The 22,533-nt window shown below is 43.0% G+C and overlaps 2 protein-coding genes and 1 long non-coding RNA gene across 4 annotated transcripts in view; 1 reads left to right on the top strand and 2 right to left on the bottom strand.

Annotated features, from left to right (window-relative positions):
- Window positions 1-441: 441 nt before the first annotated feature.
- On the bottom strand, window positions 442-2,590 carry cth1 (cysteine three histidine 1). The gene is made up of 2 exons (XM_023840357.2): window positions 2,342-2,590; window positions 442-1,980 (listed from the first exon to the last, which is right to left on the bottom strand). The coding sequence occupies exons 1-2, from the start codon at window positions 2,354-2,356 to the stop codon at window positions 1,036-1,038; spliced, it is 960 nt and encodes a 319-aa protein (XP_023696125.1). The 5' UTR covers window positions 2,357-2,590; the 3' UTR covers window positions 442-1,035.
- A 1,064-nt stretch (window positions 2,591-3,654) lies between these two features.
- LOC111858505 (metastasis associated 1 family, member 2) overlaps window positions 3,655-22,533 on the bottom strand; it is a 36,499-nt gene continuing 17,620 nt past the window's right edge. The window contains exons 2-18 of one of the 2 annotated variants that reach the window (XM_023840332.1): window positions 19,276-19,343; window positions 18,513-18,606; window positions 16,469-16,586; window positions 15,051-15,114; window positions 14,804-14,921; window positions 14,393-14,495; window positions 13,392-13,491; window positions 12,924-13,112; window positions 11,606-11,680; window positions 11,195-11,253; window positions 10,742-10,842; window positions 10,416-10,555; window positions 9,578-9,806; window positions 6,606-6,695; window positions 6,378-6,496; window positions 6,111-6,253; window positions 3,655-5,736 (exon numbers count right to left, since the gene is read on the bottom strand). In XM_023840332.1, coding sequence (XP_023696100.1) covers window positions 5,583-5,736; window positions 6,111-6,253; window positions 6,378-6,496; window positions 6,606-6,695; window positions 9,578-9,806; window positions 10,416-10,555; window positions 10,742-10,842; window positions 11,195-11,253; window positions 11,606-11,680; window positions 12,924-13,112; window positions 13,392-13,491; window positions 14,393-14,495; window positions 14,804-14,921; window positions 15,051-15,114; window positions 16,469-16,586; window positions 18,513-18,606; window positions 19,276-19,343 — 1,964 coding nt within the window. In that variant the 3' untranslated portion in view covers window positions 3,655-5,582. Of the gene's footprint in view, window positions 5,737-6,050; window positions 6,254-6,377; window positions 6,497-6,605; window positions 6,696-9,577; window positions 9,807-10,415; window positions 10,556-10,741; window positions 10,843-11,194; window positions 11,254-11,605; window positions 11,681-12,923; window positions 13,113-13,391; window positions 13,492-14,392; window positions 14,496-14,803; window positions 14,922-15,050; window positions 15,115-16,468; window positions 16,587-18,512; window positions 18,607-19,275; window positions 19,344-22,533 lie in introns of both variants that reach the window. The other variant, XM_023840333.2, reaches the window with a different exon arrangement.
- Window positions 17,468-19,330, top strand: LOC140593219 (uncharacterized). The gene is made up of 3 exons (XR_011993470.1): window positions 17,468-17,557; window positions 17,751-17,836; window positions 18,789-19,330. It is a non-coding gene; the product is annotated as an uncharacterized lncRNA (long non-coding RNA).

Genomic DNA, 22,533 nt, shown 5'->3' with positions numbered 1-22,533 from the left:
AACTTCCGGTGTTGCACACCGCCTGGCGCGATGATTCGTCGAATAGTAACCCGCATTCACTTACGACATTCGGCATGGAGTCGACCGGAAGTTGGTCTGGTCTGGCTCTCCTACTTTGCTTTCACTTGAAATACTGCTTAACGAATAGTTTTTAATAGGGAAGGAAACGTTTCCAACTTTACTCCTAGAAATGTTACGCAAAGTACAGTTCTAGCAGATTGAATGCTTCAAAGTAACCCTTTTGACGCGAATTGCGTCTTTTTCGAGTAGAGACGACATATCAATTTGATCACGTTATTTACTTTGATGGACCGCCTGTGTTCTGGTGGATTCACCACAACCCACCAGAGCACAACTAACATGCAAGACTTGTTCTTGCACCACACTAAAGGGGACACTTAAGTAACAGCTATCCACAAATTGAATGCACAAGAGTTTGGCTTAAGATTGAATGGTTTATTATCCAGGAGTGGAGAGGTTAGTCTCAAAATAAATTAGTCAAACACCTTAAATTACACAAGGATTAAATACCAACATTCAACGTTGACTTGTGTCATCTGAGAAATATGTACAAAGATTAAAAACAAATAAAATATTAGTTCACACTAAAGGCTCCATTTAAATATTCATGTGCTGATAATGGCAAGTCCAGTGACTCAAACCTCTCAGGTTCCAGTAGCAGGTCCCAGATACACATACTATCCTAGCACACATGGCACAGCAGAGGCTGTAATGATCATGCAAAAAAAAAAAAAGTTGCACGTGGAGATACTGCTCAGAAAACCCCCAAAGTCTGAGAAACACTGACTCAAGCAATATAGAACAGCAATCAACATCTAGATGTAAAGGAAACCACACTTCGAATGGTAGAAAAAATATCCAGGCTCAGACTGACACACATTAAATAAGCATGCTAAACGCAACTGTGCCATCAAAATACTACCTCTTAAGTTGGTTTTATAACAAAAACACCCCCCTTCCAAAATTAAGATTGCATACATGGAGGTTTAAAAACAGGACCATCATCCACTTAGACTAAATGCTTTTACCCTCCACACCTGGGGAGCTATTGACCTTTGCAGGAGTACTTTCCAGCTGCTTCAACCTCCAGGCCAGAGGCAGGAGGAGGTCACTCAGGTGTTGGCTGGAGAAAGTGAATGCATTGTGGCCCAGTGGAACAGAAGAGGCTATTGGTGGGGTGAGGGTACAAGAGTCATCCAAGTATACAGGTGAAGTGAGAGCAGATTGAGGAGGGGAAGAGGATGAATCAGACGAAGACAGCAAATCTGAGGCTAGGGACAGGGCTCTCCCAGCCAGCTGCTGTGCACAGGAAACACCCAGGCTGCAGTCCGGGCCTCCAGCAGAGTTGGCTGCTGGAACTCTGTGCTGGAAGCGACAGCGAGTCCCATACAGGCAGAAGCCAAAGGAGCTGAAAGTGCGGCACAGAGTGCCAGGCTGGTGGCCCCCTTTATGCTTACCATTCTCATCCTCATCACCAACATCAACATGCAGAAAGTTGCAGCGGGCACCAAACGGACACACACCGAAGGAGCGGAAGGTACGGCAGGGGATGTTGCGGCGCCGCGGCCTGACCTGCCTCTGCTCCTCAGGTCCGTGCACAAAGAGGCAGCGTGCACCATAAGCACAGTAGCCAACAGTGTGGAAAGCATGACACAGCTCTGTCTTGTACTTGGGGTGACGGGAGGGCACGCGTAGGTCATGGAGACCGTGGGCAAACTGACAGCGCTCAGCATACTTGCAGGAACCGGTCTCAGCATAGCGGCTACACAACTCCGTCTTGTAGCGCGTTGAGCACAGCCATGGTGACTGGGGCACATGGGAGGACATGGGGGATTCCACCAGCGGCAGCAGAGCCTCTGCCAAGGACAGGCCAGACCAGTGCAGAGGTTCAACCGGAAACAGGGACTCCTCACTGTCCTCATCTTCTGGGTAAGGGGTGAGCAACAGGTCTGCAATAGACTAGGAGTAATGGAAGGCAAACAACCTAAATGAAAATCTGTTTGGAGTATGTCTATGGCGTTTTCACTTTTTGAAGTACTGTATACGTTTGTGTGTTCACAATTACATACCTTTTTGAAATTCCACCAGAATTGTACTTACATTTCTTTAGCAGACGTTTTTATACAAAGCGACATTTGAGAAAGCAGGTGTTAGCCTTACTTAAGATTTGGAAACTAGCAACCTTCCAAACCACTTATCTCCTAAAACAGGAACAAATTGATGTACTAATATACCATTAATATACCAATAGAGGTGTTCTGCAGGCACAACATACCAAAACATAATTTATGCACATTAAAACATATAAAAAATAACCCACCTCCTCCTCAGACATAACTGAAGTCAAGTCCACTCTGAATTATCGGCCAAAAGAGATCTTCAGTAGCTGCTCCACACTCAATTCCCAGCAGGTCTTACTAATTAACTAAAACTCCCCTAAAGCAACTGAAAAAAGCACCATTGACGTATTACGTACATCGAAAGGCAATTTTGTATAAACCGCGCTCAGCTGCTGTACTTGATACGTCAAGAGGAGCGTCTGATAGCCAGCAAGATTAGAAGCGCCAGGTGAATTTCCTTAATTGGTTCGCACGGCATAGATAGTGCTGTAATAAACATTTGCCGCTATATGGGGGAAAACACTAAGGTCTATTCTTTGTTAATGTCGCGCCTGGATAATTTAATTAAACAGTTAATGTTTATTAGAATATGCAACTTGCATGTACTTCATGTGAATGATATTAGCACAATTAAAACTGCATCTTTTACGGAAGTTTGAAAATTTAGAATTTTTGTAGACAAAGACCGTATGTCTTTCAAATTGTGTCAAATAAAAGGTTGATCAATTCTTTAAAATTAAATTATCTACTGAAAGTATCAACACGTTGATTGAGCCTCATGGTTCAATAAATAGCCTACTTATTATGGTATTGTAAATGGGCCCTTTAAAATGTGCAATTTTTATTGAAGAGCATAATAGTTCAAATGTCTCAAGTTTTGTGGGACTGTGCCATTGGCATTGTCGGTGGGGGTCTATTGCCGGAGTTATTTCTCTTCCATACGCCATTTTCAATAGCCTTTTATAGATTCTGGCTGTACGCACAACCAGATACACATACTACATGCGCTGGATCAGCCCGTATAAAGCGTGAACAGTGGGACATTCCAGAAGCCGCAATCGGCAACGTGATCAACGCTCCGTGTCTCACTGCTACTGGCGGGGAGACGGTGATAGCAGCAGATAGGAAGATGGGGATTGTGTTCTACGACCCACCTGATTTTCGGGTTGGCATTGAACAAAAGAGCCCAATGAATCGAATTTCAGCGATTGGAAATCTATTTAATTTCTTTTTTATCAAAAACTTGGTTGAAATGGTTGTGTTGCATTTATGTTTTGTTTAATATAGAAGAAACAAATTGTCTGACGCATTTAAGACCAAGTTCAGGCAAAGTTAGGCGTCCATGTTGACGTTAGACAAAGCCGTGAGACTCGACTGATCCAGAACGGAATTACTGGCTATCAACTACATTTTTTATAGCTGAAACATTAAGATATGCACATGGACTTGTGAAAAGTATGAGAGAAACTTACAACAATTTTCACAAAAAAAATGCACAAGGAAAATTTGCACGTCAAGAACAAAAAAACCTTTATTTCTTATCTCAAGATACATTAATGGGGTACATAGACACTGGAATTTAAAAAAAAAAAAAAATTGTAGCATATTTCTCTAGCGTACAAAATCCACTCCCCGTTTCCGAACCCATACCCAGTCCCCACATCTGGTAATGCAGACCAATTACAAGTTCCATATATTAAACTCCTCCACAATTAAAAGAACAGAATACTCCAGATTCCACTTTGTTCCTAAACGGTCTGTCCTGCCAATTTACCTTCAGCTGGCTTCTCAGTCTGCGCAGATTAATCTCAAAAAACACTTTAGGTTAATTTTCCAAAGAAATTCCTAACCTACCTCTGGATGCTTGAGTCAAAAGTGCAAAATGGACCATGAAATAGCAACCTTAACCAATTAATCCTTTTAAATTTGTCACCTGCTGATGAAGAAAAAGCCAACCATAATCCAGGTCAGCCGCTGGGGGGAGGGGGGGCGTATCCCTGAGGAAGACAACCAGGGCCTGGTTCAGCTCCTTTCACCGCTCTAGCAATAATGGACAATCTCCTCTGCAGGCTGTCTTGGTCCAAGTGGAAATCTCAATGCTCAGCGGTGTATCTGCAGTCATTAATTGGCCAGCGATTCACTTCAGGTGTGAAGGTATGCTTAGGCTTTCACCCGATCCTCAAACAGCATGGTCCATCTTCAAACTTCTGCCATTAGCCTTGCAGGCAGGTGCGTTTCCTTCTGCAAAGGCTGACACCCCCCGGACATTAGCATAAGTGCATCCAATGGGATGGTTTTACACGTTTATGCAGCCATACCACACCAGTGTCCTCATCTTCACCCGCTGCCACAAATCTTCATGTTTCTCTGTGAATTTCAGCTGGCTGTTCAGTACTGAGCACATTACTGTTTGCCAGCATCAGACGCCGTGTTCCTTCCACATGTCCACTGAACCCAGTAGCACTTGCTGGTCAATCTTTCCCACAGGGAACAAACTTCCGCCCATAGGTGGTGGAAAATCCATAGCCCGAGTTTCACCCACTAGATACACTTTCACACATTATAAAGTCATTCAACTTGAGACTGAACAGATTCCATAAGAGGAAAATTATCCAACTGGACCTGGAAGTCAAACTAATTATGAGGAGAATTAACCTTAAACGGTCCATAGCAAAACTGCTACAATAGGACCCTTTTCAATATAAACACCTGGTTTCATATCCACAATAGGGATAATACAGCCAATTTACAAATTTTAAGAATGCCAACAGATTTTGCCACATCTGTTAACAAGATTCCAATACCAGTGAGGGCTAAGAGTATGATTGTTTGGATGTTGGAGGTTTAAAATGACCAGAATATGGCATCTTTACAAGTCATACTCACAGTGTATTTTCTAACCCAAAACCTGGGGGAGGAGAGTTGTGTTTGTTTTGTTTTTTTTTGGGGGGGGGGATGTTTCATAAAGCCTGCTAAAAACAAATTATTATTAATTATACAGAGATGGTGGCAGTTATTCACTCTTAGTCCACTGAAAAATATGACAGGGAAATAGGGGGGCAAATCCATTGCCACCAAGCATAAAAATTTCATCCAAATGTCAAAATTCCCACCCTCACCACCCACCATCCCAAGTGTAACATCTCAAATTCAGAAAATATTTACACAAAAAAGACCTGAAGGAAAAAGTGTGCTTTAACGATTTGAACATGAGCACAATTCTTTATACACGTGTTAAAATTGTTAAAAATTTGAAATGACAGTAATAAAATGATTTAAAAGCCAAAAAAAACAATACCTATTGGGGTAACGTGTGCAAGTGGGTTGGCGAATGCATTTGGGTTTACGGTTTGCACACTATAGGGTTTTAGAAAGTAGACATATCCCAGGAAGGGTGAATAACAAAAAAAGACAACAACAATATGTATGATGGCAGGCTGCTCAGTCCTCAAGCACAATGGGCTCGTTGGTGCTGGAGGGCAGGATGGAGCCTGGCAGTGGACGAAGGGACGCTGGCAGCTTCACCCGCACGGCAACGTGGGGCTTCCTGGCCGCTCTCCTCATCTCTGCCTGTGTCAGGTGTTTCCTGAGGGCTCTGAAATATCACCATACACACCACTCTATGCTCAGGATTTTGCAACAATGCACTCAGAACTCAGTTGCCTAAGTCCCAAGAACAGTTTAAAAACTGCTCCTCTTGACGTATCAAGTCCAGCAGCTGAGCGCGGTTTATACAAAAAGTTTAAAAAGACAAGAACTGAAAATAATGCTTTAAGAGGTCTCAGTAAACCATACTTACACAAAAGCACTGGCTAGCTGCAATATCACTGTACAATAAAATCCTATACATCAGAGTGCTTTGAGGTATTATACTAACCCTTTTACATACCCGTATGGTGGGAGACCCACCTAGAGCATGTTCTTCAGATGTACTTTTGAGGTCTGCCATGGCCCTGTGAGAACACCCACCTGGTGTCCTTGGTGGCCACAAATACTACAGGGTTGGGAGCATCTCCCTGGTTGACCTTCTGGCGCTTGATGACAGACTGGGAGGTGGTCCTCATGGCAGAAGTGAATGGTCTGCCGTTGGCAGCAAAAGGGAGCCCAGCAACCTGCAAAACACAGAGGGGCATCAGATGATTGTAAAGCCTTCAAGTCATGGCTGGTGAAAGTGACGTAGATGATGTTACAATCAACCTGTTTCTAACAGGCGATGCATACTCAGCTGGTACTTACACTGTCAAAGGTCCTCTTTCCCAGCAGGTTACTGGCTGCCCGAGGCTGCGTCACCTGGTTGCGGTTAATGGGGGTAGGGGCTCCCCTGGGGGCCTTCAGCTTCAAAGGAGCCTGGAGAGCTGACAGTGAAGACAGAGAGTCACCCAGCCTGCATGGGTAAGTCAGACTCCACTGGTCTCCGAAACTGCAGGCGTCACACTGACTGGCTGTCCTAGGTGTCAGTCTTACCCAGCTCTTTAACTATGGTGACCAGAGTGGGCCGAACAACTGGCCGGTTCTTCACAGGAGTTTTAGATGCTTTAGGGAGCCGGATCATGCCTGAAAGAAAAAAATTAAGATTCGACATGAGACAGCTGATTATTGATAGTCGATAGTGTTGAAAATATTGATTTTGATACGCATCGGTTCTGTAATTTTGAAACCGTACCAATATTCATTTTCCAAAGTGTTGAATTTATCCATGTCAAATGCACTTTTCTCTTTGTTCATGCTTTGGACAGTGAGGTGAGGCACGCACACAGACTGTCACAAAGACGCACACAGACTGATACAGGAATGCACAGACTGACACAGAGACACCGACTGACACACACACAAACACAGACGCACAGAAACAGATTCATAGAAAGACACATTAGAGGATTTGCCCCACCTCCTCTCATTCACATGGCAACTACTGCAGACCCAAGATCCTCCATGACTGATTTTGGTCAATAAGTAGGCCTTCATTGGCTAGTGGAAAAGTGACCATGATTCAGAAAGTAGTTGGACCAAAGATTATATATAAATACCCTGTTTTTTACCATCTTTCATTAGACTGATAACAAAAAAGGCTAGCAGATTTGAAGAATGGTTGACTGAGAAAGAAATGTAAAGATTCCCAAATGGCTACAAACTAAAATAAAATACCTTGGTATTGCAATGCAATATACCATTTTTTTTTTAGTTTTTTTTATTTGGTTTTCTACCATTTTTATTTTCATTTGAAATCTAGTTTAGTTTGATTTGTGGTTTCATTAGTATTTATTTTAAAGATGTAAATCTATTTAGTTATATATTTTACTTTAGGTGTTAGTAAGTTTATTTCTAGGGTCTGACATATCTTATCTTGTATATCTGTGTTGACACCTACATCAAGAGGAATCTCTCACACTTGGTACTTGGTGAACAATAAAGATTCTGAAACTTGTAGGACTTTGCTGGCCACTACAAACTATCACAATGTACTGCCATTGACTATTTGTATGGTTTGTTGTACAATGTATGAGAGGCCCAAAGATAAATCATTACTTTAGCTAAACAATATTTTAAAATGGTATTTGAAGTTTTTATTCCAGTTGGTTTCAGAACCAATATGTATAGTTGTCATTTAGTTCTAGTTTTATTTTTGTATCTTATTTTATTATCAGTTTATGGATTTTTTTTCACTCACAATCATAACCATGTCAAGTGTACTAAGAGCATAATGCACAGTTAGTTTAAGTAAAATTCAAATTTATTCTTATAACATCCATACCACACTTCATAAATGTAACTTAAGAGCAAATTCGCTTTACAGCGCTACCTCAGGGCTGACGTCAAAGTACACAAGTGCCTGGCGCAATTACTCTAAGGATGAACATTCAGGATCGTGGATGGTCTGGCACTACAGCGCACATGCTTTCACATTAAGTATTAATCATGTTATTCATTTCTGAATGTGTATCAGAGACTTTTCCACAGGTACTATACTTTCAGAAATGTACTTTTTGAAACTACTATTAATGTTTAAAGAAGTATTAATCTTGAGTTCAGACTCATGCCAAAAACAATACTGAAAATTATTTGGATCCCATAAAAATCACACAATACATAAATATTAGTGATACATAATATTTGCATAGTACTACTAACAGAAGTGTACACACTACATCCATATTATTAAGTCTTTGCTTTGGGTACGGCACCCATTCTTTGTGACCCTGGAATCTCGTATTCCTGCAGTAACTTTTAAACTTTTCAGTGTCATTATTGTTTCATTTGTAATATTAAGTCCCAGTGAGTACCGTAGTAACTTTGTACATACAGGTGTACAAGTTAGATGGTTTGTATATTAAAAGGCAGGGGTGTCCAATATTATCTGCAAAGGGCCGGTGTGTATGCAGGTTTTTGGGATAACCTTTATGTCAGCTGTTCAAACCCAGGTGTGAGGACTCTTCAGCCAATCAGTCCTCTAATTAGTAATCTAATTAGGGAGTTGCAGCGAAAACCCACATACACACCGGCCCCTTGCGGATAAGTTTGGACACCCCTGTTATAAGGTCTACATAGGAAATGGCAAAGTGTACAGCACAGTACTGTTTGTTTAGAAATTGGTAATAAAGACCATGTCATCACTGAGGCTAGCAGAATGTTATGGGTTGAGGTTAGAGCTGCCTAAATATTATTTGTGAATTTTCACATTTGTAGGAATTTCACGTTCTCTTTCTTAGGCCATTGGGATCTGGGACAGGACCAGCAATTTCTTCTGAATGTTCCATTCAACTATCCATCCGCTAAACAGAACCTTACAAGGCAAATTACAAGAATGCAACTATGACACCACCTTTTAGCACATGCAAAAAGCCCTAAATTATGTCAGAAGAAGATCATTTGTCATCACATAATGACTTCTGACAATCAGAGCAAGCAGGTAATGTACTCCCTGTGGCTCACTAACATTCCTCTTACTATCGAAGGATCAGTAATTTAGTCCTTTACCAGCACCCAAATTATTTGGATGCAAATAAGAACCTTAAACTAAATGAAAGACTGAAAAAGGAGAATAGGTCAACTAAAAATCGAGTGAATGAAGTTCTCCAACTGACTATTCTGCTGGCTGATGAACTGCACCCTTTCCTCAAAATTCAAGCATGGGTTGTTATGAAATGCAGTGAAAATTCAGCAGGCAGTTTCCCTACATAAATTACGGAAACAAATAGTGTGAAGCAGCTTTTTCAATTGTGTAAAACAGTGGTTCTGAAACTAATGGCATGCAAAGTGTCAAAATGACGGTACGCAGCAAGGGCATGGCTACGGGTCAGCAGTCTGCCCACCCAAACATTGATAATGTGCTGTTGCCTTCCTCCCTCAGGTCCACAACTTTTACTGTAGTCACACCCCCATGCCATCAACCACTTTAAGCATCGTCATATCCTGGTAACGGCACATGTATATCTTACACTCTGCCTTGACGGCATTGGCATTGATGGAGGCGTAGGGGCGGCGAGCGGCACGGCGAGGCTGTAGGATGTCCTGGCACACCCGACGGGCGATTCTGGTTAGCTTGGTGGTCTGCAGGATGAAGGTCTGGCGGTTTTTGGCCAGCAGTTTGGCTCGGCCGGCGCTACTGGTGAAGGGAGACATGCCTTGCACTTCCTGGCGGGTCATATGAACTCGGGGGGCGGCATCCTTGGGAAGGAGGGATGTGAAAATGTGAATCAGGAAAAGTGCATGGCTCCATATTGTGAAAGCAAACTCCATTAACACAACAAATTTGTAGCAAATATATTTGTTCAAGGTTGTTATAATAAAGTGCAAATGAGGTTTATGTTTAGTATTTCTTGCATTTGGAAATTAGGCGTTTGCAAAAAATCTGGAGCTGGCCTTTTCGGCTCTGCAAAGTTGATGTGACAGTCCCATTTCAGGATTAACCTAAACTGTCAGGATTAACCTATACTGTCAGGATTAAAATATATCGTTCATTATGTCTTCATAAATAATAATAATTACCTAATAACAATAATTAGCTAATTAGCTAATAAAGAGTGAAATATATTTTACCCAGAATCATGCAGCCATACTAGAGACCACCCAAAAGATATTGGTGCCCGATGACAATCTTTGCCAATAGATTGATAATGATAAAATTTGTTGGACATTAAGTTGTGTTTTGAAAAATGAGACCTGCAATTCTTAAAATACAAAGAATATGACCCCTTCTCCACAAGACTATAAAGAGCACTATGTAGCTAGAATGCAATAACTAAACTGCCACAAAACTAGTAATGCCATACGTACCGAACTTGCTCTTGTGGCGCCCTCTAGCTGTGTGGGGGTTTTCAGACCTCCATACTTCTTCCAGTAAATCCAGCATGATGCGCACAGTCGGCACTGCATGTTGGGGGGGCCCCAGGCATACCACTGTGGTGACTGAGCAGCTGCAGGATGTACGAGAGCAGGGTGACAAAAGCCCCAGTTATCAAGTACCAACACACCACAGGATTCCAGTCAGCAATGTACTGTGTGTGAAATTTCACAGTAGGTCTACCTCATTTAATAAGGCAGCTGTTCATGCTGCCATGTTCATGCACCAGGTGTTGCACGTCTGGAGAGCAGATACTCACTGTGGCAGCTCTCGCAGCTGAGCCCTTTCTGAAAGCCTGCTGCTCCATTCATGCCAGGCTTGTTGCCTGGGGCCATGATCTGGTTCGGGTTGGGCTTGGTACTGGTAAAGAGAAATAAAGTAATAGGTAAATAACAGAGACACTTCACAATTTTACATAATAATACGACGACAAAAATGTGGAACATTTACATGACACTGCAGTTTCTGTCCAAGCATTTTTATTAAAGGCGTGTGAGCTACAACACTCTACTCAGCAGAGTATGCCATGACCAACTGAACAATGCCTGAAGAACACGTACTCATACAAGATGGACACACAGGGTGAGATGTAAGACAAGAATGTTTACACAAACACAGACATTGAGAACCAGCACAAGCGAACACAGGTTCATATCTGATGAACAATCAGACTAATAGTTAGAACAAAACGTCACCCAAGAGGACCACTTACTAGGTTGGGATGTAAACCTGTTTCAGTTTGCTGTCTGCTTCTGCTGCTTTCAGCCTTTTCTGAACACAGAGAAAGACAGAACAACTAACTATTAGCAAGTTTTAAATACAACAAGCTTGACAATGCATCAGGCATTCTGTTATGGAGGCCGAATACAGCTCAAGAGAAAAATAATGACCATTTCCGTTTGTGAGGACGGAATACAGCTCATCAGTGACACTACACTCACTCCATGGTTAAGCTTCGCTTAGCCTCAAAGACACAGCACAGCAGTTTACTGTTGAGCTAAACAGCAGTTAGTTCAAACTGACAAGTAAAGTGCTAATGTGTTATATTGTGAATGAGACAACGTGTCAGAGCTGTCATATAATCGGCAGAGCAAATGAGCTGTGTATATGTCAGAGAGCTCACCTGCTGGATGTAGCGGTCCGTAGTTTTCCACATGTAGTAGAATTGAACAACACTGGCCAGCGATTTCCAGGGCAGCTGTCAGGGAAATTCAAACATGATGCGTTACCCTAAACCCAGAAGCACACCACCCTCACACTGTCAGCAAGCATCAACAACTCATGTAGGTTACTTACTGTTTTACCTGTTTTGCCTACAGGTGATGCCATAACTACAAAATACCAACATTTAGAGGTGTCAGGATAACTTGAGTAAACTGTATCACTCTATTTATTTTAAAGCATCGATTAAAACTTGCCTTCTCAATCACTCTGCAACAAGGCAGACCAAGCACAGAGGATAAATAAGAGAATGAAAGCAACAGCTGTGTAAGAACACCACTTTAAAAGTGAATGACAAAGTCATTGCAGAACTTCAATGTCACTTCACAGCAGCATGACTGCAAAAGACGACATGACATCCACGTACACACCAAATTAATGCAAGGTTAGCCATAGACAACTATTAGCTATGTACTGTATAGCCTCTTGGGAGTAGCCTGGACTGTCTTTCTCATCACTTTGACTTAAATTATTTAGCTCAGTTTACTTTCCATGAATCCTGCATCTCAAGATAATCACAGCTAAAATGAAGGCTAGCCCCATCACATACATAATATGGCACATAATAAGCATACATTAATAACAGTTGTGTGTGTGTATATATGTGAACATATAATAGTATATTTGTTATATTTATGACAAATATTGCAATATTTAGACTATAAAACGAAGTGAAATGAAATTAAATGAAAATGTATCCAAAATAAACTACAGTCAAGTAAATAATAAATTAGTGTTGTTGCAGAGCATTGTGCCAACAGACACAAAGCAGAGCCAACAAATCCCTTGGTCTTGCTCAAAATCTGCTCTATAGAATACAAAATATTTCCATACAGAAGACAACAAATATCTTCTGGTGACCCGTTCACTGCATGCGTGAGTCACTGTGCACCCTGCGGTGAACTGGCAGCCCATCCAGGGTTGGTTCCTGCCTCGCACCAATTGTCACATGTATCATATATTACTCGATTAAATCGAGCAAATTAATTGGTAGACTATTCAAATTGTTAATGTAATCAATACTGACAGTCCTACTGACATATAACCTAATTTAATCATCGTGATATTGATTCAATGAAAGTTACTTCCTTTGTCAAGTTTCCTAAAGTCCTGGGGGCTGCAACGACTCCTGTCCTTTCCTTCAAGCATCATGTTACCCAGAGCTGCCCCCCCCACCCCCCACCCCCCACGGCTTAATGCTTCCTTGGCCAGACACTCACAAAGTCCTGGCGTATGTCGTTGAAATCCTTGCCGTACTTCTCCAGCGCCTCTTCGAACAGCATGGCCTCGGAGGCACTCCATTCTTCCATCTCATCGCGACACAGCACTGGGCCACCCTGGGGCACCAGCGTGGACATGGCACGTGCCAGGTCGTACTCGTTCTTCTGCAGGGTGTCCATGGCGTGAAACTGCAATGTGGGCATGGGCAGTACTGAGCCATTTTGGCTTGGCATTACTGACTGACACACAACCTCCATATTTAGCTACTTTTCTCAACTTTTCCCCACTAGATTAAAACGCAATTAAAAATCCAGCCTGGTTGGATGCTTCCCAAAGCGTTACTGTATTAGCACTATTGAAGGCTAAGACTAAGGGGACTTGGAACCACCGGTGAATGGATGAGCTCCCTAGTCTACTCGCTGTATAATCTGCAGAGGAGATGAATGCAGCAGACGTGTCCTTCTCACCAGTGTGATGTCTCGCGAGGCGGCAGCAGCGCTCATGTGCAGGCTGGGCTGTCGGATGGAGCTGCTGCAGTCCAGGGCACGGGCGAAGGTCCCCACTGCCCTGCACCCCCCCCCCCACACACACACACACACACATTACCATCTGCACATCCAGCACAGGCCTACATACTGCACAGCATGAGTACAGCCCCAAGGTTTCCACCCCCGAGCCCAGTGACCTGCTGCACAGCCTAGCCATGATCAGACTCGAAAGGCCACAGGATAATTTTCATTTCAGGGGATTAAGAATGGGTCTCAGTGCAAAGGTCTGCAAAAATGTCGAAGAACCATCAAAGAAACATCAATCTGTTCTGTGGATAAGGCTTGTAATGCCATTGTCGTCCAGGAGATGGCAACAGCTGCCAATGTAACTGAACACAACAGGCCAAAACACACCAGTCACGGCTAGACAGGGCATTTTGTAATCAACAGACTAGTGCAGATTAGCCATTTTCCATGCAGAACTAGTCCAAGCAGTATCTAGCTAATGGCAGCACACCTGTGTTATGGTATCTATACTCTCAGCATGCATTTTCAAATTGCTGTTACAGTATTTCAATATCATAAACAAAAATCACTTAACAGCTTTGAGTCAGGCTAGATAATAGTAATAATAATAACAACAACAACAATAATAAAACAACAACAATAATAATAATGATGATAATTATGATTGCCGAGCAGTGACAGCCCCTACTGGACTTGGACGTGCAGTGACCGCAGAGCATATGGCAAGTGCTCCTGCAGAGACCCAGCTCATCAGTCCTTCACAGTCCAGTACACAGAACACTACAGTGTCCTTTCAGGCTTTGATCAGCCACTTCCTGTCACTGGGAAGCTTTAATTCTGAGAACCAGCTAGCCCTCCTTAACAGGCTCCACATCCATCCAGCAGCTGACCACAAGACCTCCATGGAGCCAGTATTTCTCCTAAGAGGACAGGATTTAGCAAGGCCAACATACCGTGCCACTACCAGGAACTGGTCAATCTGCTGATCCTTTAACTGGTTGTCTGGGTCCCACACCTTTGTCTCCAGCTTTTCCTGCACACGGTCATCCAAGTCCCCTGCACAGCAGGAGAAGACAGACATGTGGTCATACAGCCACCACAAGCTCCCCGGAGGCTCTGTATGGGGTAGCAGACTCTGTCTTTCTCACAGCTGGCCGCCACACATGCTCCACGTGCTTCTTCACAGCAAGCTACGGCAGGACAACTAGAGCAGGCAGTGATTAATCTCATCTATGCTGCAGCTGTTTCATCATCTTTATAATGAGCCTATTGAACACATTTGCCCTGAGACAGAAAACTGAAATAAAAATGTTGCAGGTGACTAAAAAGGTCAGAGGGGACATTGCACAGTCATTCACGCTCACCATCGGCAAGCTTGTCAGGAATTTCAGCCTGGTACTTGGAGCCAACCCGAATCTCGCCTTGGTCTGCCAGTAGAGTCTTCTGGACTGGGTCAAACACCAGAGAGTAGAAGAAATAGTCCTGGGACAGAATGGGAGATGAACAGGAGTAAACATATGATGTTCATGTAGAGCGGTAGAGCTGCCCGTCCGTGGTAAAGCAGAGCATGAAGCCCCAGCGGGTGGAATAGGATAGGCAGCAGCATCTCACCTCTTTCTCGAGGTAGCCAGTCAGCACATCTGTTTCATTGAGGAGGGTAACATTGCATTTGCCCCTGCAGAGATCAAGCACAGGAAGGAGAGACAGATCAGAGGAGATCGACAGAGGGCTAGATCAATCAGCATCACACAACTCAAGCCTGCTCAGATCATGGCTGGTAGAGTTACGTTAGAATCGGTGCTGTACTTTCAATCATGTTACGTTACAGCTACAGCTGCACAAAATATCTTCAACAGCATCACAGAGCTCACAGCTGATCATAAATTCAAGATACAGCTCTGTGCACTCAGCAATTTTAAAACAAAGTACAGTGGTACCTCGGAACTCGAACTTAATCCGTTCAGAACTCCGGATCGAATCCTAAAAAGTTCGAGATTTGATCGAATTTTCCCCATAAGAAATAATGGAAAACCAATTAATTGGTTCCCGGCCCCAAAAAAATTACACCTAAATATGTTTTTCTTAGCATTTAAACACAAAATGAACCGGATAAAGCAGGAAGAGCATATACTGTACTAAACACATCTAAGCACATTTATCAAAACAGTAATTTGTAAAGTAAGAAAATAAATGTATCCAAACAATGTGTAAAGTTAAATAAATAAAACACTGTGTCTTGCTCCGATGGCCCGCTCCATCCGTGTGCCACGCCCCCTCGTTAACCCCGTGTGGAATCAGCTGTTTCTGGTAGTCATTAGTCTTCTGTATTTCGTCCTCGTTTCAGTTTGTTTCCCCAGTCCGGTCATTGTATTGCCCGTCTGCATTTTGCCTGCCTTACCTGTAATTAAACCCCATATTCCCCGATACCCTCACGTCTGCGCCTTTGTCTCCATTCCGTCCCGCTCGGCATGACAATATTATTATAATTAAATGTATTAATGGTTTATTATTAATATTAAAATAATGAATAAGAAATCCTTATTTTTAAGTGTATTTTATTATATAATATTCACTTTTACTGTCTGTCATTGTCTAAATGTATTTTTACTGTCTAAATATATGTATTCAGTTAGTGTAAACAAGCAGGATGCTATCACAGTGAATGTGAGGCTGAGACTGAAGCTTTACCCTTTGTTTCCGCTGAGAGACGTGCCACGTGACTCATTTCCCCGCAAGTACAAGTTATCTTAGGTCAGCGTTCACAGTTTGACTTCTGAGATTCAGATCGAGCTCCAGGTAATTTTTTTTCAAACTGGTTGGTTCGACTTTTAAGAAATTTGAGTTCTAATGAGTTTGAGAACTGAAGTACCACTGCATTAGGGAGAGGCAAACACTAATGAATGCAGATTTCTAGACAACATGAAAACAGGTCTCTTCACCACCCAATGCAGCTGGCAGCAATGTGCCAAACTGTGGTGTTGGGGTCAAGCCCTGTGACTCCGCGGTGTGAGATTTGAAGAAGGCCGCACCGTATGTGAGTCGCAGGGAGGGACTCAAATTGCCGTGAGAGGAAGAGCTCCCTGTGCTTCAGCTGATGCTTCTGCTGCTCTGAAAGGGAAGGCTGCTTTGACTCCTCCTCAAAGTCTCCTGTGAGAGGAAAAATGTAACAAATCAGACCCCTCCCTGGAAGTATTATTTCAAACGTCGGATCAAGTGGTCCAAAACATCCGGAGCATCACATGTCCCAAAGCCCTTGTTGTAAGCAGTGTTAAAGGACTGAAGCAGGTCACTGGTGGATTAACTGCTGAGCCCAAAACTGAACATGAACTGTTCAATTTTTAAATGCCAGTAAAGGCACTGCACAAGCCTGTGGTTCAGTTACAGTGATGGTGATAACTGCATAAATGCAATTTAAGGGGCCAAATATTCTGCTCAATCCTTTACATTTTTTTTTTTTTACTCAAACTAGCACACACACACATACAGTAAGCCAGGAAATGGAACAGTGACATGTAGGAAGTGTAATTATGGGACTTTGCCTGTGGACTCCGCCCCTGCACTCAGCCACAGGAAACCCTGATGGAGGGGGAGGTATTTGAGGCCACACCTCTTTGTTAACCCCTCCTGCCCCCACCCCCATTGGCCAGCCAGCCCCTGCAAGACTCAGCAGGAAACCCCTGTACACTAAACCTAAAGTGCCCATCCCCCAAAATGTACACCTCCTACTAGGGGAAAAAAAAAATTGTGCACGCACACACACGCACACGCACACACACACACCAGCAGACTGACACAGGGACATACACACACCAGGCACACACAGGGGCATGCACGCGCACGCATATACACACTCCTTCACAAAGGCAAATCCAAGTGCGCTGGTTAATGCTGTGTTTGTCGTGGCATCGCTGGACGCACCAAGGGCCTTTTGTTCCAGGCAGTGTGTGAGGGCCGGAGGAGAAGAGAAGAGCAGCATGCCTCATGGGGGGGGGGAGGAGGATGGGGGGGGGGGGGGGGTCTTGTATAACAGGACAGCGCCAAGGCAGCAGAAGAAGAAACAAGCAATCAAAAGCGTGGAAGCTGAAGGGGAAATGGGGAGAAAAGCGAACACTCTAAAGGTTGGTTCATACAAGCACACCAATCGTGTATCCACTCTGCGTATGTGCGCACGGAAACATTCAGAGTTCTCCGGTGAAGCCGCTTTTATATTTTTAATAATAATAATAATAATAATAATATAAATTATTATTCTGATATTCCCAGCAAATGTACCAGAGTACTTAGGTTTGAGTCCGTTTTTCTATGTTTCAGAGAGCCAGCTCACAGGGCTGCGAACTTTGGTCAGCTGGCTGGCGTAAGATTTTCAATTCAAGACAAGTCTGCACACACATTTACAGGTATGGACACAAATTTGGAGTGCAGCAGGTGTTTGTCCGCGGAGGCGCACAATGATGTCAAACGCGTCATAAATGTTCCAGCAGACACGTTTGCTAATTCACGTGCGGAGAAGAATGAACCAGCCTTAAGCGAGCCATTGTGTGTCCAGTATGATGGGATCACAGCCAAAGCCCAAGCCCGGGGGGGTGGGGGGCCAAGGCAGAGTGCGGAGGCCGGAACGGCCACATGCACAGGGCTCTGCTGTCCATCAGTGTGAACAACCTACCCCCCCCCACACCGCCAACCAACAAAGCTGCAGTGGGCAGCCTTTTGTTGGACTTTCACTGTAATGTTTTTACAAACAAAATTATGCAACTGCTTTATGCTCTTCCGTCAGCAAAGGGAAGTGCTGATCTTAGTCTCCCTCCATTGCTGGTGTACTCTTAAGTCTGCCCCCCCCCACCACGCCATTCCATCCAGCATGAAGAACAACACCCGGCAGAAACCCGCTCCACACTACTGCCTTACTGCTTAAATATGGAATTAGATCTTAAAAAATGCATTCTCTCTCTGCACTGTGGCTTCAGTTACGCTGGGTGAAATCTCTGCTATGGCATCACCTGTGGATGTCAGAAGAGAGCAAAGCAGCGAGTCAGTGCCTCAGAAAGCAGAGGGTCGGTGCCGGGATGTACTCACTGGCATTGCTGTCGGCGAGGGTGTTAAGGCTGCCTGAGATGTCCCTCCGTCTGAACAGACACACCACCTTGGCTTCCACGTTGCCATTGGCCGTCTAGGGAAACACGCAGTGGTCCATTACGTGCCTCACGCTGCCCCCCACAGGTGTCCATGCTTTCCAAACCAACATGTCGCATGCATCTCTCGCATGGATAATATACACACACAAACATCCACGCCTCAAGAAAGCAGCATGCAGCAGCTGGCGTGTGTTTATTAATACTGTTTATGTTCCAGCTGCTAGAAAGGCTGCTCGTCGTCAACAACCCTTTATATCAACATGCAAGCACTCCCTCAGACCAGGATGCCAGAGCTAAAGCACCACTGATGAAGCCGCTGAAAGCACTGGTGGTCAGTAAAGCCCGTCTCGCCTCTCACTGCCTTTGGAGGCCAGGCAATGCTGCTGTGCCATTCTAGTCTGCCTTGATGGTTACATAAGACAGCTTAAGCCTTCCACAGGGGACAGAGTACACATGCAGAGTTACGCAAGCCGTCCACTGCAGGAGTGTGACCCTCACAGCTGCAGCGCTGTGTGCTAGAGACAGCAGAGGCCTGGCCTCCATGTAGGATTGAGGCTTTGGAGCCCAGGCCTGAGGGACTGTGAATCCGAACCCAGGGTCAGAGTGATGCTCTAAGGTTCTTTGGTACATTCACCCAACAGGAAGGTTAAGTCTGTGGCTCCCCTACAGACATTTTGCAAATGACACAACAATGCTATACTCACCTTGTTAAGCTCCTCTATCCGGCGAATCAGGTATGGGTTGCTGGAGGAGTTTTCAAAGTACACATAATCTGTGGGGGTATGGGGGGGGGGGGGGGGGAGGAGAAGAGAGAGACAAGGAATGGGTAAAAGACACTATTCCACAATTAGACAGTCATGAAGCAAGGCTGTCCACTCTCCACCTCCAGTCCAAGCTAACACTCCAGAGGTGCTGCTTTATCAGCCAACAACGTGGATGAAGTACAAAGCACCATTTCATCACTGCCATCACAAGCCGTCGCTGAATATGGACATTAGTAGTGAAATTCAAATCACATTGGTACACTCGCTCAATTTGACATTCCATAAGGAAACTTTAAAACAAAAGAGCACATAAACGTATGAAAAAGACAGACATCAGGTCTAGTTATCATACAGGTGGTGCAACATTCTGTCCTATCTCCTCTCATCACCATCTTGGTGCATTCAGTCATGGTAATGGAGTACTCCAGCACGTGAATGCAAGCAATTCAAGTCAAGTAGGGCTTTATTCTCACACCAATCATGTTCAACACACTGTTTAAAGTGACGCAAAGTAATATATATAGAAACGCAAAATAAACAAAGCGAAATAAACAGAAGCAAACGGAAAACTGATAATATTGGATGTGACTAGAGCTGTCATGATTGTTTGATTAAACTTAATTACTTGATTATTAAAAAGGACTGATTAAAATTCTCCTTCTCGATTACTTGACAATACGGAGGAAGGAAGATGGCACACAGTGGATGAGAGTCCAAATAACAAGTGAAGGCATCAGATCTGTGGAAGCACTTCTAAAAAATTCTGAAAAAGAACCATCATTAAAATTGCATAGCTAGCTAAGTCTTGTTTCCAATGACCGAGTAAGAAATATTTTAGCGCGGACTATCGCGGTCCTTACAATGTGACAACTGCATGTGTATGAAATGCCACGTCCACAATAACATCGCAGCACACCACCGCATCATGTTTGCAGCGCTTGCGTGTTCACCTTGTGTACACATGGCTTTTCGGCAGATCCTCCGATTTCCTTCCACTGTCCAAAAACATGTAACTAAAGTGAACTGGAATGCTGAAATTGACTGTGTGATTGAGTGTGCATTCTGGAATGGCTGGATGGTTCCTGCCTCGAGCTAATTATATATTACATAATATTATATGAAATTATATACAAATGTTTGCTTGATGAATCGTCAAATAGATTACTCAATTCATATTCATATAATCAATAGTGACAGCCCTATATGTCACCTGCTGTCAGTTATGAATATATTGTTCATTATCTGTTTCTTTTTCCCCCAAACGTCATTGGTAACACTTAAGCAAATGAAAGCCTCAAACTCTGGAGGCATAATTAATTGATTAACATTTAATTAATAATTATTAATTAAAGTGTGGATAAAACATTTCAATGTATTCACGGGTAAGCACAAGTATAAATTTCATGTTTATCATATATTGTTTTTCGTTATCTTATTTTCATTCTGTTATGGTAACAATTATGTTGCTTTGTTCTGCATGATACAGTGCTGTGTGTTGACATTTTTTTATTTTTTTTTTTACAACAAATGTGGTTACATGTCACATTAGTGAATATATTTTAAATGTAAACTGAATGAAATAGAATCGAAATCGAATCGAATTGTGAGGTCAAGGCTTATTCCCAACCCTAAATAATACCCATATGTTCCCCAAATAAAAAGATTCTAATTGGTTCTAATTGGTTTAGCACATATCTTTAAGTTATAGTCCTTCTGAAACATGGCGGGTGAGTTTTAGACTGATACTTGCTATACAAGCCTTTCCTTAGTGGTTTTCAAAATTTGTTGTTTCCACTATATCTACCTTCATAAATTAGTGTTCCATTTAGCGCCTTTTAATCATCTCTCCAAATAAGGAAAGCTGCTACACAGTATGTCATATCTCATTCCTATCAGACTGATACTGAATCAGATTGAATCAAATTGTTAGCTTGTGAAGCAGAATTAAATCAAATCAAATCGGGGCATCTTCGCCAATACCCAGCCCTAGTAGGAAGAGCATGTAAGAGCACCCAGAGACCTGACAAGAAAGGCCAGAGACACACAGCTGCCTAACAGGGCTGCGGATCACCCAGAGGTCACAGGAAAGAAGCATAGAAACAGAGAAATCAAAATATGCTTCTCAGCTGATAGCTATGACCTGGCTTCAGATTTGCTGAACAAAGCCAGATTTACATGGATCAACAGCCTCGAAGACAAATGTCAGAATGGGACTAACGGCCTGGTTCTTCAACAACATTTCAACCCTGATGTTACCAAATCACCAGATCCTGGTATCATACAATAGGGTAAAGGGAAATATATAATTTTACATTCAACAAGTGACCTGAACAACTTGCCAAATACCCAGATAGATAAATAGGTCTGGCCGACAGCTATGCTAATATTACCTCACTGCCACCTTCACCTCTATCCTGGTGCCATAACATAGCATCAAAGTTCGATTCAATTCAATGCCTGAACCCTAATGAATAGGTTTATCCTTTGGAGAGAAGGAATGTCTTGCTCACAGCACAAGGATGACATTTCCCGGGTCATGGTCAGGAGCTCTTGCTGGGCCCACTCTTCTAAAAACACAACTGTATGACTGTTTAGGGATGCACTCCAAAGAGGACAGACCAGATCCGAACTACACACCATGCTGACAAGATCTAATCTCAGGCCCTGTCATAACAGGAGTACTTAAGTCAGGAGACATTTCTAGGCTCAACTATTCACACCAAGAAAATACAGGAGAAGAAAAGAACACCCTCCATCCAACCAAGATCACATAAACAGAATCTGGGGCATTCTGAGAAGAAAAGGAAGGCAACAATTACACTAGGGGTGAAACAGCAACAGGAAAATAAATGGCTCTGTGCAAACCTCCATTTGGGTTCATGGTTTGGTGAAATTTCAGTACAGCAGAGAAAAACTGATTTTGCTTTAAAATTACTTATTAAAACGGCAAGCTCAAGCACAATTAGAGATGGTTGTAAGTCTGGCTGAATGACAAAACCTAAGAGATGCTTATTTGCACATCATAAAAATATGCAAAATAAATAAAAATTAAAAATAAGAATGCATCATAGCAATCGTAATGAATTAAATCCCATCTCATTTTTTTCTCCTCCGCTACTAAGTATGGTCGCACATTAGTAGTGATAAACACCCCTATAACTGTGGCTATTTTTTTTTTAGCCCGGTCAGAATTTCCTG

Source organism: Paramormyrops kingsleyae, chromosome 10 (genome assembly GCF_048594095.1).
Source record: "Paramormyrops kingsleyae isolate MSU_618 chromosome 10, PKINGS_0.4, whole genome shotgun sequence".
Taxonomy (NCBI): Eukaryota; Metazoa; Chordata; class Actinopteri; order Osteoglossiformes; family Mormyridae; genus Paramormyrops; species Paramormyrops kingsleyae.
The sequence above is the reverse complement of the archived record's forward strand: the minus strand, read 5'-3'. Positions and strand labels throughout refer to the sequence as shown.